At 31.9% G+C, this 18554-nt stretch overlaps 3 protein-coding genes across 3 annotated transcripts; 1 reads left to right on the top strand and 2 right to left on the bottom strand.

Annotated features, from left to right (window-relative positions):
- Positions 1–430: 430 nt before the first annotated feature.
- On the bottom strand, positions 431–3706 carry LOC105124244 (3-oxoacyl-[acyl-carrier-protein] synthase I, chloroplastic-like). Its single transcript, XM_011024175.1, has 8 exons — positions 3287–3706; positions 2542–2900; positions 2026–2457; positions 1720–1893; positions 1490–1603; positions 1243–1344; positions 1071–1137; positions 431–870 (listed from the first exon to the last, which is right to left on the bottom strand). The coding sequence occupies exons 1-8, from the start codon at positions 3450–3452 to the stop codon at positions 803–805; spliced, it is 1482 nt and encodes a 493-aa protein (XP_011022477.1). The 5' UTR covers positions 3453–3706; the 3' UTR covers positions 431–802.
- Positions 3707–10894: 7188 nt separating this feature from the next.
- LOC105124245 (probable serine/threonine-protein kinase clkA) lies at positions 10895–13701 on the top strand. Its single transcript, XM_011024176.1, has 5 exons — positions 10895–12179; positions 12626–12726; positions 12861–12944; positions 13054–13164; positions 13285–13701. The coding sequence occupies exons 1-5, from the start codon at positions 11345–11347 to the stop codon at positions 13324–13326; spliced, it is 1173 nt and encodes a 390-aa protein (XP_011022478.1). The 5' UTR covers positions 10895–11344; the 3' UTR covers positions 13327–13701.
- Positions 13702–16083: 2382 nt separating this feature from the next.
- Positions 16084–17629, bottom strand: LOC105124246 (glutaredoxin domain-containing cysteine-rich protein CG12206-like). Its single transcript, XM_011024177.1, has one exon. The coding sequence runs from the start codon at positions 17441–17443 to the stop codon at positions 16349–16351; it is 1095 nt and encodes a 364-aa protein (XP_011022479.1). The 5' UTR covers positions 17444–17629; the 3' UTR covers positions 16084–16348.
- Positions 17630–18554: the final 925 nt, after the last annotated feature.

Here is an 18554-nt window from a genome sequence, read left to right on the forward strand (position 1 = left end):
TGAGAATGACGTAACAATGACTATACCGCAATCATATATAGTGTATAGCCAAACTAATGATGCATCTTAAACGATGATTGAGCTGAAACTTTGAGAATAATAAGTTGATGTTTTAGAGTGCAGAGTATAATAGAATTTATTTTTTAAAATAATTTTTTTATTTTAAAAAAATTATTTTTAATATCCACACATTAAAACAATAAAAAAATAATTTAAAGATAAAAAAAACTCAAAAAATTTATAAATATAGTTAGATCACAATGTTAAACATCACCTAAAACATATACTTCTTGCTGCATCCTCGTCCGGAAAAATTTTAACCAGTTAGTTCGTGGATCCTTTAGCAGGAAGACTATAGTAAATAACACCAAGAGAAGACAACGGAAATGCGTGAGATCATATTTTCAATGGTCATAAGAAAGCTAGGAGAGGAACGTCTCAACATTTCCGTAGTCGAGGGGAAAATAACCAATATTTATGCAGTCACAACTCCAATGGTGTATGTCTACTAATGGAAACAATATTAGCAGACAAGAGCACCGAAGGGAAGACAACAAGAATGTTTTATTATTGACTTGCAAAACGCAGAATCTGATCTCATGATACATAGTTATGAGAGCAAATGGAATGATGGGGAAAAAAAAAAAAAGGCTACATTATCTCTAGTCCTCATCATTGAAAAAACCAGAGACGTTCCGATATCTGTGCGATATCAGCCATGCTTGAGACAATTTTGACACCCAAAATAAATAAATTTCACAAGGATGGAGGAGCAAGACTGCTTGGATTGAATTTTATTCAATTAGGGTGTGAAGGGAGCGAAAACAACCACAGAATTGTGCCCTCCAAAGCCAAATGAATTTGAGATAGCTGCAATGAAATGAAGGGGAAAAAAATATATCATCATACAATCTATGCACTTGTATTAACATATATCACCAAGTATTGCATTTGTATATGTGCACTCGTGCACTATTTGATCATTTGAACGTCCAGTAAGACATTCTTTCTTTACAATTTGGACTGACATCTATCATATGTACATGTAGAGAGAAGAACAGAAAACATACCAACGTTAACTTCATGTTGCTTCTTCACATTTGGAACAGTGTCAATTGTAACATCAAGCTCAATATTCTGCAGAGTCAAGTAATATATAACATGAAAAACACCAGGCAGTATATTGAGTAAACTAATAGGGAGCATGAAATCAGTATGAAAAATAAGGTTGGTGGTTCATACATCTTGATTGATAGTTGGGTGAAGCCATCCAGTGCTGATTGCTTTTATGGTTGCGATGGCTTCTAATCCACCAGCAGCACCAAGCCCATGTCCAATCATTGACTAAGACAAGACAAGACCAAATTAGCTAGCATTGATGTTATTCTCCAGCATGATTACTGTAAAATCCAATTTATATTTATTGGGATATCGCAAAAAGATGTAAAATGTACTCTTTTTTGGTAAATTTCACCGCACGGTATCTTACCTTAGTCCCATTCATCTTGATCTCGGATGTGTCCTTGAAGACTTTCTTGATTGCATTAACCTCAGCCAAATCCCCTGCCAGTGTTGATGTCGCATGAGCATTAACATAGTTTACCTGTAAATCAGACATTAGACCAGTTACACAATTGGATCCACGGGGAAAATATATAATTTATCTCAAGGAAAGTGTAATTCAGGTTTCCATTCTGTGAAGAAATTGAGTACTCCTACCTCCTCAGGGGAAACTCCGGCATCTTCCAAACTTTTAGCTATGCAAGTTGAAACTCCGAGACCATCTGAACGGGGATCGGTCATGTGATGAGCATCACAAGTTGCAGCACCTCCTAAATACTCTGCTATTATATTAGCTCCTCTTTTCATTGCATGCTCCAAGCTCTCCATTATCTATTCCCATCAAAGAAAATTAGCTCCGATAAAATTCTTGGGGTTGAAATGCCTACTGATATGTACACGAGTCTAGTGATACGATGCAAATAAGTACTCAAACATAATGAAGGATGAAGTTGTACAGATTACCAGCACACCAGAGCCTTCTCCCATGACAAAACCATCACGATCCTTGTCCCAAGGTCTTGAAGCTTTCTTAGGGTCTTCATTTCTTTGAGATAGTGCTCTGCAAGCTATAAAACCACTAACACCAGTAGGCATGACTGCAGCCTCAGTTCCCCCAGCTACCATGATATCTGCTTCGCCTCTTCTAATATGATTAGCAGACGCGTAGAAACAATAATTCGCAGTAGCACAAGCAGTTGAGATGGAGTAATTAGGGCCCATCAACCCTGTGTCTATAGCTAACAATGCTGAACCCATGTTGGTGATGGAATAAGGAATGAAGAATGGAGATATCTTCTTATATCCCTTTTGGACAAGAGACTCAACTCCATTGCTAAAAGCAGTTAGTCCTCCCATTCCAGTTCCCACCAGAACTCCAATTCTTGTTCTGTCCATCTGTAATGCATGCATGTCAAGATATTTCATCGTTACCGCTCAGTCTAAGGTGATTTACATTAAACAAACTGAGGTATGACTTACATTTTCAAGCACTTCAGAACCAAGGTTGGCATCTACAAGGGCCCTCTTGCCAGCGACAAGACAGTACCGCCAGCAATCATCAAGACGACGATCATTTTTCCCGTCAATGTATCCTTTGGAAGAAAAATCACGAATCTGACCAGCGAATCGAACAGGGAAACTTGAAGCATCAAACCTGTCAATCAGGCTGATCCCACTCTCTCCCTCAAGGAGTTTGTTATAGAACGTATCAATATCACTACCAAAAACGGAGACCAGTCCCATTCCTGTAATCACAACTCGTTTTTTGGGATCTTTTTCACGCTTTGGGGCTGAAACAGCTTGAGATACCATGGCTCTAACCGTTCTTAATTTTGAAGCTGAACATGGTAAATTCAACCAAAGTTAAATCCTATAAGAGGTCAGTAAAAATTGAACACAGTCATACTGAATACTCCTATGCTTGATAGTTCTTCTCCCAAGTTAATGTAGGAATATCACTAGAAAGATGAACCAATTTCAGAATCACAAACATAGTTTCCCATTCTAATCGTGTGTTAGAACATTGTTATAATCGGGGTTCTCTTTTCCAACCCTTGGCAGAAACATGTTGAACATGAGTTCTGACATTTTCTTTTGGCTCCTATAAATGTTGCTAACTGCATTTTATAGACAACCAAAACATTTCTAAGTAGCATCATTACTTGTCATTTTAGGTGCATTGCAAGGTAGATAACAAACGAAGCACAATTTAATAGACTCATACCTGAAGTAGAAACGGACCCACTCGGCTTGCTCCCTGTTGGAGCGATTTGCATGTTTTCAACTGGTCTAAGCCCATTATATTGAGCCATGGAAACTCCATGTTTCCCCACATCTCTGCTTCTAAACAGTACATTAGAAGAGCAAGCAGCACCAGCAACGCCTGCCATGTTTCTTTCTTTCTCTGTCACTCTCCTTCTCCTCTCTGGGTAAAGCTTGGATGATTTAAAAACTTGTTCAACTTTGGGTTATCAGTGCAAGAGAAGGACTTAACAAAGAATGGGTTTCGTTTGCTGGTTTAAGTTTTAAGATTGGAGAATCCGCCAACAAGAATACTTGGGCGTTAATAGCAAAATAGTTGTATTTTTCGCCCCCCTCATTTTGTTCAAGGCGGTTAACTACCCTGAACAACGACCTTTTGCCACTTCGGCTGGCACTTATGAATGCTTAACGGTACTTGCGGTTTGTTATTGCTTTGCGATAATGTCGGCCGCGTTGGCCAGTTAAACATTATTTTCGGAACAACAATATTTTTTATTTAAAAATATTTTTAAATAATATTTTTGTTTTTTAAAATTTATTTTTAATATCAATATATTCAAAAAATATAAAAATACTAAAAAAATATTTTTTAAAAAATAAAATACTTAATTTTTTAAAAAACATTTTTAAAATATAAAACAAGCATGTAGTTGCAATTTTTAGAACAACAATATTTTTTATTTAAAAATATTTTTCAATAATATTTTTGTTTTTTAAAATTTATTTTTAATATCAATATATTCAAAAAAATATAAAAATACTAAAAAAATATTTTTTTAAAAAAATAAAATACTTAATTTTTTAAAAAACATTTTTGAAATATAAAACAAGCATGTAGTTGCAATTTTTTTAATTAAAAATATATCAAAATAATATATTTTTTATTTTTTAAACTTTAATTATGATATTAATACATAAAAAAAGTAAAAAAATACTAAAAAGATATTTAAAAAATAAATTCAACCTCTAAACGGACACCTAAACTTCACTTAAATGATGAGGCCCGCGATGCTTTTGTGACCACAAGGTCCAAAACTCAGCCATCATTTCGGTGGGAATTATAAAGTCTTGTGCCCAAGTATTTTCGATGTTGAGGCGCATGTGAATACTCTCAATGAGTAGTGATATAATGATAATAATAAGTTTCGAGTAAAAAAAATTGTTTTTAATGTAAGATTCAGTTAATTCAATGACTCTGTGTATTTTTAAAATTTATTATTACAAGATTTTCTTAAAAAATAGCACTTGAAAATAACTAAAATGAGAAATACATCAACCATTTGAAAAATAATAAAGGGAAGGGTTAGGTCAATAAATTAAATACAACCAAAAGTTTTTATAAACCACTCATGGAAGAAGAATAACAACCCTTAATTCTTGAGTAGCTGACATTAATTGTATTAAGCACTCAATAAATTGTACTATAAAGTGAAAGTTTATGTGGAATGTTATTAGAAAAAAACAAATTTAATTGATATAAATTTTTTTTTAATGTTTGTATAATGACTTTTAGATTTCTCAAAATAATTGAACACGTGGAAAAATAATTCCAATTGAATATTAAGATACCATATTTTTCAATATAATTAAACAAAAAAAAAAGCATGCGACGTGTAAGATTGATAAAGGAGAGCCTCTCAAGGCTTGATGAGCGGATTGAATGAGATTATACTGATAAAATTTATGATTATTATTGTTAGGGATTCACATCGATTATTATGTGAAAAATCACAGCATGCAACTATTCATTTTGAAGTGAAAGTTTGATTTATTTTAATATTTTTAATTAATTTTATTTATATTAATTATAAAATAAAAATTTTGCAGGTTATATCTTAGAAAAAGAATAGACATCCACTATAATTGTTGTTATTTATTTTTGACCTCATTAAAAAATCAAGAAAAAAAATAAAAAATACAAGAGGATATACATAAAAAAAATTAAAAGATTGCCTAAGTTGGTGGTTATAGACCAAAATAACAAGTGAAAAAATTAAAAGATAATAATATACAAGATTGATAAAATTGGCGATCAAATTCTAATTGACAAGAGATTTATTTAGTGAAAATATTTTTATTTGGGATAAAAGATATAAATTTGGATGATTACAAGCACAATAAGAATTTTATAAGACTTAAATAATTTTATTAGGGATTTAATTGCGAGAAACAATAGTTTTTTAGAATTAATTTAGGTGTTAATTGAAAGAAATTCAACTTTGGGGATTGAAATTGAATTTTAAAAAGTTTAATTGGTCAAATAAGAGGTTTAATTGTGAAAACATTAAGTTTGATAATTAATTAGGGGTTTTATTGAAGAAATTAAAAATTAATGACCAAATTATAAAAGGCGCGAGACTTTAAGGATTGAAATTAACCAAATCAATGGCCAAATTGAAGAAAATTTAAAGTTTGATGATCAATTAAGGGTCCAAATACACTAATAAAAAATGAAGGACTAAGATGAAAATGACGCTAAACTTTGGGGTTGATGATTGAATTTGACATGGGTGAAATTACATAAAATTAAGAGTTTATTAGATAATTATTGGTGCAATTAAAAGTAATTAAAAGAATAGAAACTAAAATAAAATCTATCAGATTTCAAATTAAAAATTCTAATTTATAGAGGTTTAACCTAAATGACGTGTTATTCATGCATTAGTCGTCTTTTTCCTTGACAATTTTTTATAATTGAGTTAACACAGTTTAAGAGCTCACTATGAAGTTCTAAATATCCAAATAGCATAAGATTTTTTGCAAATGAAAGACGAATATTCTATCCACATCCCTATTTTCATGAAATCGAACTTTTACATCCCAATTCTTCCATATACATCTTTAATATCTTGTCTCTAATCAGTCATCATTACATTTTTATATTCTAAATTGATCAGGTTATCTCTTTTAAACGAGTGAATGTGAAATTACAAATCTATAATTAAAACAAGGACATATCCAAACAAAAGGTATGAATCTTGTTTATCAAGTTTAGATGATTTTCAATGAAGTTTACATTATAGTTTCTTCAGCAAAACATTAAAAGCGGCCAATTCAATTAGCCTTGATTAAAATACCTATTTGTGCAAAATCATCAAAACTTTTTACGTGTTCATATTTAAAAACTCCTGAAATTTTTTTATCAAAGGTATAAATCTTTCATTCAAGATAAAAAGTGAGAAATGTGTAGTATTATCTCGGCAAAACCATCATTTTAAAAACATACAGAGCTTCATTTTGTCTCTGTAGTATTAAACACATATTATTGTGAATTATTATAATGAAATGATCACCTTGTCCCAAAAAACAAAAAACATTAGCCTTAATTATTAGGGTAGAATCGTCTTTCCACAGTGACATATTAGTCATGGTTGATTTGTGTGGGTTATATTAGTCTTTTTTGCTAATAAAATGAATAGTGAAAACATTGTAATGGCCATGAAAAAATAGGGTTTTTTTTACTGTACAGTATAGTTACTATTGTATTCTTATTGCCAGCAAAATTAAACTACCATGGAAGAACTTCGTTTATTGCTATGATAAAAGTAGTGTGGCAACACTTGCTTTTTATTTTTAAAATCGATACCTTAAAATAATTTAAAATTATTAAATAAAAAAATTAATTTAAAATAATAATAAAAATATTTAAAAAAAAAACGTTTGAACGGTAAAAAGGGTGTAACGCAAAACGTGAATGGTTCTCTGCGGACTGTGGAGAAGATTGGTCCTGCAACGTCCCATTCTAGAAAAAAACGACGTCTATGTTAAAAACATGCACTAATTTCAGGTCAACACTATTGATCTTAACCACACGATACCACATGATGATACGACTTCTGTACACCTACAGACGTCAAGTTTGAAATTGGAGGCCAGAAAGAGTGCCAAGACTTTTTAAACCGGCCAATTTAGAAGGGAGCCTCCTCACCTTCTACACTTACCATTGTTACTTTTAATGGATTGGATAATTCAACTCATTTCTTTTAAATATACAAGGATTTGATTTTAAATGACTAATATCATTTTCTTTTCAATAGAATCTATTTAAATTTCAATAGAATTCTTCAATTTACTAGTTTAATTTATGATTATAATAATTATCAATGAAAATAATTAGTTGTGGTTAATTTAAATCTCAATAGGATTCCTTTATAAAATAGTTCTATTCAATTTAAATTTAAATAAGATTATTTAATTAACCAATAATTAGGTTAATTATCAATGAAAATGATTAGTTCATATTCAATTTAAAATTCAATAGGATGTTAACTGTATTCAACTTAAATTTCAATAGGTTAATTAATAATTATCAATAAAATTGAAACTGACTACAACTAATCAATTAAAGAATCTTATTGAATTTTAAACTACAACTAATCATTTTATAATTACTATTATCATTAATCAACCTAATAATTCAAAGATTTCAATCAAATTTTAAATGGTTTATTGTTGAAAAATATAATAACTTGAAAATATTTTTAATAAAAATGTGATGTTTTCCTAAAAAATTAAATAGAACCTCAATCTATTTTTGGTCTGATTAGCTCACATTGTATCAAATAATTCTTAATTAGATTTTTCTATTAGTTCACGTTAACACAATGGTTAGATAGTCATATGAAAATCATATGATTTATCTTAATCTCATTAAAAATTCATAAATTTACTAAAATCTCCCCAGGTGATAAAATAGAGTATATTATTTAATAAAATAAAACTCCTCTGATTTTTATGTGAATTGCACATTGCAAATGCTGAGCTATCTTCTTTGTTTTTTTGCTAAGCTTTTTTTTCATATCTTTTGATTTTATTTTTTTTATTTTAATGAATTTTTTTATTTAATTTAATTTGGTAATGTTATTTTTTTTTATTTAGTTATCAGATTTTCATGACACGAATTTTGAGTTTGACAAAGTTAACGAGTTTTGTTTTTGCATTTTTTTTATTTTTTTTGTTTAATTTAGTTTATTAATATTAATTTTTTTTTAGTTATCAAATTTTCATGACACGGATTTCAGGTTTGACAGGTTAGCCTGATTGGATGAGTTAACTGAATTTTTTTTCTTTTTTTCTTTTTAATTATTTTTTTCATTTAGTTTAGTTTGTTAATGTTAAATTTCTTTTTATTTAATTATCAGGCTTTCATGATATGTATTCCCAGTTTGACCTGGTTTTGGACATCACAATGCAAAGGCTTGGCTGTCTTTTTTTATTTGTTTTTTATTATCTTTTTCTATTTTTATGCCTTTTGGGTTTTTTTATTTAATTAATTTTTATTTGTTTAATTTGGTTTGTTAATATTTATTTTTTTATTTAGTTATCGGACTTTCATGATATGAATTTTGGGTTTAACGGGTTAATTTGGTTTAACGAGTTAACCCAGATTTTTTTTCTTTTTTTTTTCATTTTAATTGATTTTTTTTATTTAATTTAGTCTGTTAATGTTAAATTTATTTCTATTTAATTATCATACTTTCATGACACGTATCCCGTGTTTGACGGGTTAATTTTCTTTGACAAGTTATCCTAGTTAATTATGGGTTAACCTGTCGATTGTTTTCTATTTAGTTATCAAACTTTCATGACGTGAATTTCAGGTTTGACGAGTTAATCTAATTTGAAGGTTTAACCCGGTTAATTCATATTTTTTTCTTTTTCTTTATTAGTTTTTTTTGTTTTTTATTTTTAATTAATTTATTTAATTACTACACTTTTATGACACAACGTTACAGTCAGACCCATATTCAAGGCTATTGGATCTGATGCTGCAATCAAACTCACTTAAACTTAAGTCATGTAAGTTTAATATTATTATTAATATTATAAATATTACTTCTAGGTCAAGCGTTGCAGTTACACTCGGGTTTTTAGGTATATCTTTGTAGAAAAACCCAATACTTTTATATCTTAGCATTTTTGATATTTTTTGATATTTTTTATGTTAGAAAAAAAATATTAACCTGTAATGTATGCATTTTTTTTATTTTTTATTTTTTTACTGTGGACTACACAATACACTTCACAATGAAAAATCTGATGCTTTTAATTTTTTTATCTGTATTTTTTTAATATTTAATTTTTTTGTTTAATTATTAAACTTTGATGACACGGATTTCAAGTTTGACGGGTTAACTTAGTTGATTCATGTTTTTTTTCTTTTCCTCACTAGCTTTTTTTTTTGTTATAGGCTTTTTTTCTCTTTGCCTTTTTCTTTTTAATTTAGTTCATTAATATTAAATATTTTAGTTATTATATTTTTATGACACGAATCTCAAGGTTGACAGGTTAACCTGATTTAATGGGTTAACCCAATTGATTCAATTTTTTTTTCTAATAGTTTTTTCCTTCAAATTTCTTTTAATATTATATGTAGCCCACCATGAAAAGGCTGATATCTTTAGTTTTTTATTTTTATTTTTTTATGTTTTTCATTGTGGACTACATGGTGCTGTCCAAGCCGATGTTTTTTTTTTAATTTTTTAATTTATTTTGTTAATATTAATTTTTTATTTACTTATCAGACTTCATGATACGGATCTTATATTTGATGGGTTAACCTAGTTAATTTAAATTTTTTACTTTTGATTCATTAGTTTTTTTCTTCTTATAAGTTTTTTAATTAATATTTTTTATTTAATTTAGTTCATTAATATTAAAAATTTTTCTGTTTAATTATCGACTGATACCTTTAATTCTTTTTTACTTTTTTTTTTATCATTCTTATGTCTTTAATTGTGGGCTACACAGTGCAGTCCATGCTGAAAAGGCTGATGTCTTTTGTTTGTTTTTTTTTTATTATTATTTAATTTAGTTTGATAATATTTAATTTTTTTACTTAGTGATCAATATTTCATGACACAGATATCAAATTTGACGTGTTATTTTAGTTAATCCAGGTCTAACCTGTTAATTTCTTTTTTATCTAGTTATTAAATTTTTATAATACGAATTTAATATTTAACAAGTTAACTTTAGTTAATTTAGATTTTTTTTATTTTTTATTAGTTTTTTTACTGGTTTATGAACAAAATAAAGAAAATTATACTGTATAAAACAATAGAAAATATTTTAAATAATATATCAATTAAGAATATTTTTAATGTAGCGGGAAATATTGTTCTTTAGAAGGGCCAACTTCATTTAGTTTGATGGCTAATAGGAACGTGTCACGTGTCCAATGTTTGTCCTCTAGAGGCTTGACACATGTTGAGCAAATGATTACAATTCAAATATGACCTCCCAGCCATAAATCTAAGGGCTCAATATGAAGGATGAAAAATGCCATCGAACCTATTCCTATCCTAAAAAGACCTCTACAGTCTCTCTCTCTCAAGCCTTAACACATAAGCGAAGACAAGTTCCCAAGTGTGAACTAAATCTTGTACATGGGATCCAAAAAGTAGAAACTGACCTTCTAGATAGTCCCCCTCCATTCTCTCTCTCATGCCCCTTCTCCTTCCTACCCCCCTTCCGAACCGCGTTCTTGCCATATCGTTGTCATTTTTGCTCAACTGCAAAATCCAAACCAATAATTGTTAATTGCAAATACATATTTCCTCAAACTTCAAAAACTTTCTCAAAAAGAAAATTAAAAAACGTAGAACCGTAATAACAAGCAAGTCCTTTGTCACAAACCAGCAATCGTGGTGTTTACCCCCCATCTGTAAACATTAATATCAAAACCCCTTTTGTAGTCATTGATTTGTTACACGCAGTTTACTGTTTTGACCGATTAAACTCACAAATCTTTTGTAGCTTTCCTCCTTGACAAATCCACACGCAATCTTGAAAGTCATATAAAATCCTAGCTATTTCCAGGAAATTTCCACACTTTTAACCTAATCTTCACCTATTAATACTTCCTTTTCTCCTTTTCATACATCAAAATCCAAAACTCTCACCTCTGTTTTCTTCCCTGTTCCTTACATTTTCTTTACTTCAAAACTTTTATACATCTACCCATCCTCGAAAACCCATTTGCCTTTTTGTTTATTTTTGAAGGGAATTGAAGTAAGAAATGGAGAACAACCGGCAATCATTTTATCAATTCAGTGATCAACTGAGGGTGCAGACACCAAATTTAGCTAATCTGTCACTCAATGACTCAATTTGGAGCAATTCATATGGATCTAAGAGGCCAGATCAAAGGAGGAATTTTGATATCAGAGTTGGTGCTGAAGTTAACAATCTGAAGCAGAAAGGTTCTGATTTGAATAGTTTCAATGACGGATGGAACCCGATTAGTGATTTGAAGCCAAAGGGTTCTGATGTGAATCTTTTCAATGATGGATGGAACCCTGTTAATGATCTGAAGGCAAGAGGGTCTAACTTGAATCTGTTCAATGAAGGGTGGAATTCTGTCAATGATTTGAAGCCAAAAGGATCTAACCTTAATGTGTTCAATGATGTATATAATCTGAAGCCAAAAGGATCTGATTTGAATGTGTTCAATGATGGATGGAAGATGGGGTCTAGTGCCAACAATTATGGCGTTAGTCCAATTGGACCTATGGCTCAAGTTGTTGGTGGATCTCAAAAGAACCTTGGGGTCAACGGAGGATTCAGTAATGGGATCTATTCAAAGAACAATAACATCCATAACAATAACCTTAATATTAGTGTGAAGGGTAGCAAGAACAAAGGAGATGATGATTTTGGAAGCAAGAGTGGCAAAAAGAATAGCAACAAGAAGAGCAACAGTAACGATATTAATGATAACAAGAGTGCTGCTGATAAGAGGTTTAAGACACTGCCACCATCTGAGTCCTTGCCTAGGTATGAAACAATTGGTGGATATATCTTTGTCTGCAACAATGATACCATGGCAGAGAATCTCAAGAGAGAGCTTTTTGGTAAGTATGTCAAATTTCATTTCTGCTATTCTTTTTCTTTTTGTGTGTATTTCTGTGTTTTATGGCATGTTTTGTTCTTTTAATTTTCTTTTATTTGTTTTACAAAGTTCTGGTCTTTCTAAGATTCGATCTTAGTTATTTTCTTTTTATAAAAGCTAGATTTTTATATGCAAAAACAGTTTTTTTTTTTAATTGGAAATTTTAAGCCATAATAAAGTTGAGGTGCGAAATTTTAGCGCCCCCCCCCCCCCCCCAAGTAATCTGGTTCTTTTAGCTGAGAGGCATAGTTTGATTTGTTCTACAAATAAAAAGATATAAATTCATTGCTCGGTTGTTATTGGAACCCTGTTGAATTTTTTGATATTCTCCTCACTAATTATTTGTTATCACCATTGAAGTGGTTTTTGTTGTTCTTGAATTCTAAACAACTGCGTGAATTTGTGTAGGTTTGCCTCCCCGATACCGCGATTCAGTGAGGCAGATCACTCCGGGCTTGCCCCTTTTCCTTTACAACTACTCCACTCACCAACTCCATGGAGTTTTTGAGGTTTGTTTCTCAGTTCTTTACCTCTTCTTTGCATGAGATTTAAGCAGTTTTCACCTGTTCTTCGCTTTATGGCTATGATTACAAATGATAGAGCATTCCTTCTAAATAAACTAATGACGTCGTTGATGGTATAGGCTGCAAGTTTTGGAGGAACAAACATTGATCCCTCAGCCTGGGAGGACAAGAAATGTCCTGGGGAATCACGCTTCCCTGCTCAGGTATGTATATCCGAAGTCTCCTTGTTATTGGTCAGATAATTATCTGCCTGTGATTTAAAGTGGCTCGTATATTGGATCATTGTCGATTTAATACCTGTGTTTTGTACAGGTGAGAGTTATGACAAGGAAAGTTTGCGAGCCACTGGAAGAGGACTCTTTCCGGCCAGTTCTCCACCATTATGATGGCCCTAAGTTCCGCCTTGAGCTCAACATACCAGAGGTAATTTGGGTCTCATTGTGACCAAAATGAGTCTTGCACGGTGTATTTGTGAATGAATATTCATTGCATTTCCTTCAACAAGATCTGAGTTCCTAACTATGTTTTTTGTTGGATTTTCAGGCGTTGTCTCTCCTGGACATCTTTGAAGAACAAAACCCTTGAAAACATGACTCCATGCGGGCATACATACACACATAAAGTGAAAAATAAGAGTTGAAAACAGGGTAGAAGATAAAGAATAGTTGTTTGGCTTCAATTTACTAAAGTTTTAAGGAGGGTTTGGAGATGAATTATGGGAATAGGAAAGAGGCTGAAAATTATATGAATCCAGGGCGATGTATAGTCTTTTCGAATGGAGGCTGTTTGCCCTCTTTCTCTAGCATGTCGTATAAATAAGTACTACAAACAAACATAAATGAGACTTCTATTTAAGTTGTTGTTGTAATAAAGGATGTATTGTTGTTTGGATTTCTATACATTTTGCATACGAAGCAATGGAAATAAATGGTACTAAAGAAAGAGATGACTTCAAGCTCATAGCCATGGTTCTTCCATGCCCCTCCCCGTATTCAATGCCTGGCTAGCTCACCGCTGAGCGTGTTGTAATATGTTGTCTGATGCACTAAATCCTGCGATTGCCACATCCTTTATTGTGTTATGGGAGTGCAATTTGATTGTATTTAAAAATATAAAATTGTGTTTTTATAAAAAAATAAAAAGTTATTTTTGATATCAAACGTCCAAATACTAAAAAATTATTTGAAACAAATTAAAAAATTTCAATTTTTTTAAAATATTTTTAAAATAAAAAACTAATAAAATTGTAATCGGTATAAAACTTTAACCCATCTCTAAGATTGGGCGCTGCTCCATCTTTTTCGACAATCTACAAGTCTTCACCTACTACCAATTCAAAATGTGCCGAACATCACTTTGACAGATTCTTCACCAATATTGTATGAATAAACAAACAAGTGAAGAAGAAGAGGAGGAAGAAGAAGACAAGGACATTAGCTGCCTCGAAGGCTGGTGGGATTATTTTATCCAGATAATTGGACCAATTCAATTCAAGATACGAATATAGTTCTTTTATTTGAATTATTTATTTATTTATTTCATGTTTGGTGGATGCTCTTCGTATACAAGAATAATTGAATATAGATATAATTCAAAATCATGCTTTTTCACAAGCCATTTACATTTGAATTAATGCAACCTAAATTCACTTACCAATCAAGCTAAATTAACAATTTAAATATAAATGAATTGATAGTTCAAACGAATAAAACAACTATATTGTTTTTTCTCGGAAGAGAGTTGAAGTCTCATTTTCACTACAGAACATAAAACAAATGAAGGGTCTGATTTGTTTGTCGTCCTAAAAGCAGGCCACCCTCCAATTTTATTTAAACAAACATATCTTTAAATCTCGTGCCACCATTAGAATGAATTAGCCAATGGATTTTAATTGTCGGAAAGGTGCCAAGTGACGGTGACTATGACCTGTTAGCCTATAATTATTATTAAATTCTAATCCGAGCAGCCAGAGTGAGGTCTCCACGTTAAGCCAGGCAATAATTACTCGAGTCTCTTACAATAATGGTGTTTGGATTTGAGGGTAAACAGCTAGCTCAATAATAAAAAACAAATAAAAGATTGCTTTCGGGTCTCAAGCTCAGTGCATGCAGACTATGTCTAGGTTTGATCAGGTCCATTTAATCAAACTATTCAGATTAAGCCCATCTCTAGACCCAAAGATTATCCTCTCATTTTCCAGACCTGGGTTGTGCTTTCATCATGGGAAGAAATCCCGGGGAAGATTAATGTATTTTAAGCTCAGTACAACCCGTAATTTATAAAAAATTAAATTTTTTATTTAAAAATAATATATTTTTAATATTTTTAAATAATTTTGATATACTGATATAAAAAAATATCTTGTAAAAAATAAAAAATTATTATCTTAATATATTTTTAAATAAAAATACTTTAAACCACAATTATTATCACAATTCTAACAGAAATTAATATGAAATAATGTCAAATCAAGATCAAGAGACAAGCTTTCACAGACATATCGAAGAAGGAGAATGATAGAGATTGAGGCAGCTGGGTACTATAAGTCGGATAAATCCTCCAGCAACTTAAGTATTAAGATATTGGATGTTAAATGATGGAGTATCAAAAATGTAAAAAATTAGTTGTAAGATGAAGAACTAAGGGTGTCTAGTTAGTATATAAAAACTGTGTGCGGTATTAAGCTCCAAAAGTCTTAGAAATTTGTTTTTAGAGTAAATATAATTAAAAAAATAATTAATGGTAGGTACAATGCTTTGAGAATTTGAAAAAAAATAATTAAATAAAAGAGAATAAATCCCAACAAATTTCCCTCCTCAACACTTTCTTGCCAAAAATAGACTATACACTTGAACCCTCTTCGAAGATAGGATTTTAAACCTTTAACTTTGTTCTCATCTTCTTGAAAGAAAAAAAAACACAAAAAAACTTGAAAAATACAAATATTAGAGGGTTAGTATTTAAAGAAACATGCTCAATGGGCTCCTTGGCGAAGAAAAAATGGTGCCTTCGAACTTCATGAATGATTAACCCTCGAAAAACAAAAATCGTACCATTACGGAATTCTTATAGGCAATGACCTCGGTTAATGTGTAACACTTTATCATTCTTTTTACAATAAAGTTGATATAAAACATCAATAAAATGCAATAACATTATTCATTCTAGTTAACCAAGCGAGTGTTTTTGGTGATGTTTTTTTAATTTAAAATATAATAAAATAGTAATTTTTAGATTTTTATTTTATTTTTTAATATTAACATGTGAAAACTCTTGAAAAAACTATTAATTTAATTTTTTTAAATAAAAAAATATTTTAAAAAACCATTTTAGCCACTAAAATAACCATACCGTTAAACCATCACTATAAACCCACATAATTATTTAATATACAATTCCTTTTATCTCTGTTCCTGGCAATCAAATTTCAGAACTCAACAAACATGGAACACGTCAATTACAAACTTGAAGAATAAAAAGCACGGCCATCTCCGCCCGCCCACTCGGCGCCCCCCACCATCCCTTTGCCCACAATCACTTGAAATCCAAATTAGCAAGCTCGAAGGATTTTCTTGTGTATCCTCTCCTTCAGAAGACGAAAACACCCCTAAAGACAAGTCGGACACCGAACCAGCCCATTCTCGTTGCACTTTCCACACCTGTCCTTGGCCCCATCAATCAATACCTTGCAACTCCCACTACATTCCAAACATGGCACAAACCTGGCATCCCCGCATCCTTCACACGCTTGCCTTCCCTCTACTCGTCCCACGCGTGCCCATACCAGTATCCTCCCGAGTTGACCCGACTCGTTCAGCTCAACCGCCTCATCAACTCCTCCTATGTACCTTCCCTTGATAAAAACCCTGGGTACACTCGCTCCTTCCCCTACCAAATCCCTCAACTCGTTCAAAAACTCACCGTGCAACGACACGTCTCTCTCATCAAACACTACATGGTGCAGCTCAAATAAGGTCTTGACACGTGTACAATCATCAAATGTCCTTCGTATCCCTCTTAACGACGTCGTGTACAGCACAACCGAGTGAGCTCCACCTGGTGGACACTTCTCTTCGAATCCACTCAGCGGGTCCAACTTCTTCAGGGGCTTCCCTTCCTTTTCCCTCTCTAACCTATCTCTTACAACGAATATATTCTCCTTCACAGACCGGATCACACCACCACCGGATGGCTCGGTCACTGGCTCAGTACCAACTCGTGACTCGGTCTTGTCGACAACCTCAACTTTCCTCGACCGTGTCCTGATGGGTTCTGTTTTCTTCAACTCGTTTTCTGGCTTTGGAGCCATTTTTGCTTCCAACTCTTCAAGGGTATGGAAAGAAACACTCTTTCTAACAGGTTCTTGCTTCTTTTCTTGGTTGGTTTTAGCAACTTGAGCTAGTGGAGTATCAGGCTTTTGTGGTGGTGAAGGTGTGGCAATTGGCGTTTTGTTATTGAGTGCAGGCTTAAGGTCTTGCAGTGCTTTGCTAACCTCATCCCAAGAACGAGGAGCATCGGTTTCAAACTTGTTGAGCTTCTCTAATATCGGCGCTGGCACACTTGATGTCTTTTCTGGAGCTGAATTGTCCACCACAAGCCATGGTTCTTGAATCGAGTTGATGTCAAATACTGCAAAGCCTGAAGGCGGCGGACGATAGACATCTACATTTGCTTGAATTCTTTTTGAAGAATTGCACCCCATTTTTGCGTTGCCTTTTTTTTCTTTTTGTGTGTGATTTGAACTGGCGTCTTTGGGGTGTTCAAGGACGGGATGTAGTGATTTGTAATGCGTGAAGGGAATCTAGGGTATTTTTATGGTCGCAATGCAATGTGCAATAATATTTGTGTGGTTTTAGTAGAAGCTTTGGTCTAATTATGTTTTGGATTGGAGAAGGATAGCTGCGAGAAAATTTTGTGGGATTTTGGTTCTCGGCCTCAGGATTGATGTATGGTGTCGATGAGTGCCACGTAGGAAATGACATGGGATGTTATCTTGGAATGACAGGTGGTTGGACAACGGGGGCTTTGAGAGTGAGATACAAAATAGGATATTTTTGCTTATTTGGCTCTGCTTGGATTTCTAGCTTTTAGTTTTTCGTATCCACATAAACAAACAGGGATTCAAAAGATAAATTTGTTTGTTTGTGTTTTCAGAATTCCAATATTCCCTACTTTGTAAGTTCGATTTTTTGTTTTTTACAAAGCCTATTAGACATCTTTTTAGCCCATATAAAATGGGCCAGCTGTGATGCAAAGCCCACTACTACATGGGCTGATAATATACTGCATCCAACATGTCTACGTTGGAGTGTGTTTGGGCTGATGCGTGCTGGGCCCTAGAATTTGAGAAATTTATACTTGTGTTTTTTTTAATCTGATATTTTTTCAAAAAATTAATAAAATATTTATTCATACAATATATTTTTAAAAAATCTAAAAATATCAATATATTCTTAATTTTAAAGGGCTTGGAAGAATTTTGAAGATTGAATTTAATAAGACATGAAGCCGATGAATTTTGTTGCAAATATCTCTTTCTTGATTTTGCTGAATCAATTGTCACCTGGAATTAGCTTAGGTGATGAAGGGATACAAATTACAAAACAAAAGATAAAAACAATGTAGCCTTTCTATTTTTTATAAATAGTAAAAGAATCAAAATATCCCTAAGATTAAAAAAAAAAAAACTAACATTACAGAACACAGGTGCTGTTGTCTTTTTTTTTAATAATACAGTAAGATTATCTATATGACTTTAAAAGCAAAAAATCTAAGCCAATTAAACAAGGGTATTGACCTCTTTTTCTTTTGTT

Source organism: Populus euphratica, unplaced genomic scaffold (genome assembly GCF_000495115.2).
Source record: "Populus euphratica unplaced genomic scaffold, PopEup_1.0 scaffold4.1, whole genome shotgun sequence".
Classification (NCBI taxonomy): domain Eukaryota; kingdom Viridiplantae; phylum Streptophyta; class Magnoliopsida; order Malpighiales; family Salicaceae; genus Populus; species Populus euphratica.

Bases quoted from the DNA above. Each gene is read 5' to 3' on its own strand.
- LOC105124245 (XM_011024176.1), top strand. From the start codon at position 11,345: ATGGAGAACAACCGGCAATCATTTTATCAATTCAGTGATCAACTGAGG. The intron at 12,180-12,625 runs GTAAGTATGTCA...GAATTTGTGTAG, and splicing joins TCTCAAGAGAGAGCTTTTTG to GTTTGCCTCCCCGATACCGC. The intron at 13,165-13,284 runs GTAATTTGGGTC...TTGGATTTTCAG, and splicing joins TTGAGCTCAACATACCAGAG to GCGTTGTCTCTCCTGGACAT.
- LOC105124246 (XM_011024177.1), bottom strand. From the start codon at position 17,443: ATGGGGTGCAATTCTTCAAAAAGAATTCAAGCAAATGTAGATGTCTAT.
- LOC105124244 (XM_011024175.1), bottom strand. From the start codon at position 3,452: ATGGCAGGCGTTGCTGGTGCTGCTTGCTCTTCTAATGTACTGTTTAGA. The intron at 1,894-2,025 runs GTAATCTGTACA...TGATGGGAATAG, and splicing joins GAGAAGGCTCTGGTGTGCTG to ATAATGGAGAGCTTGGAGCA. The intron at 1,604-1,719 runs GTAGGAGTACTC...TCTGATTTACAG, and splicing joins CCGGAGTTTCCCCTGAGGAG to GTAAACTATGTTAATGCTCA.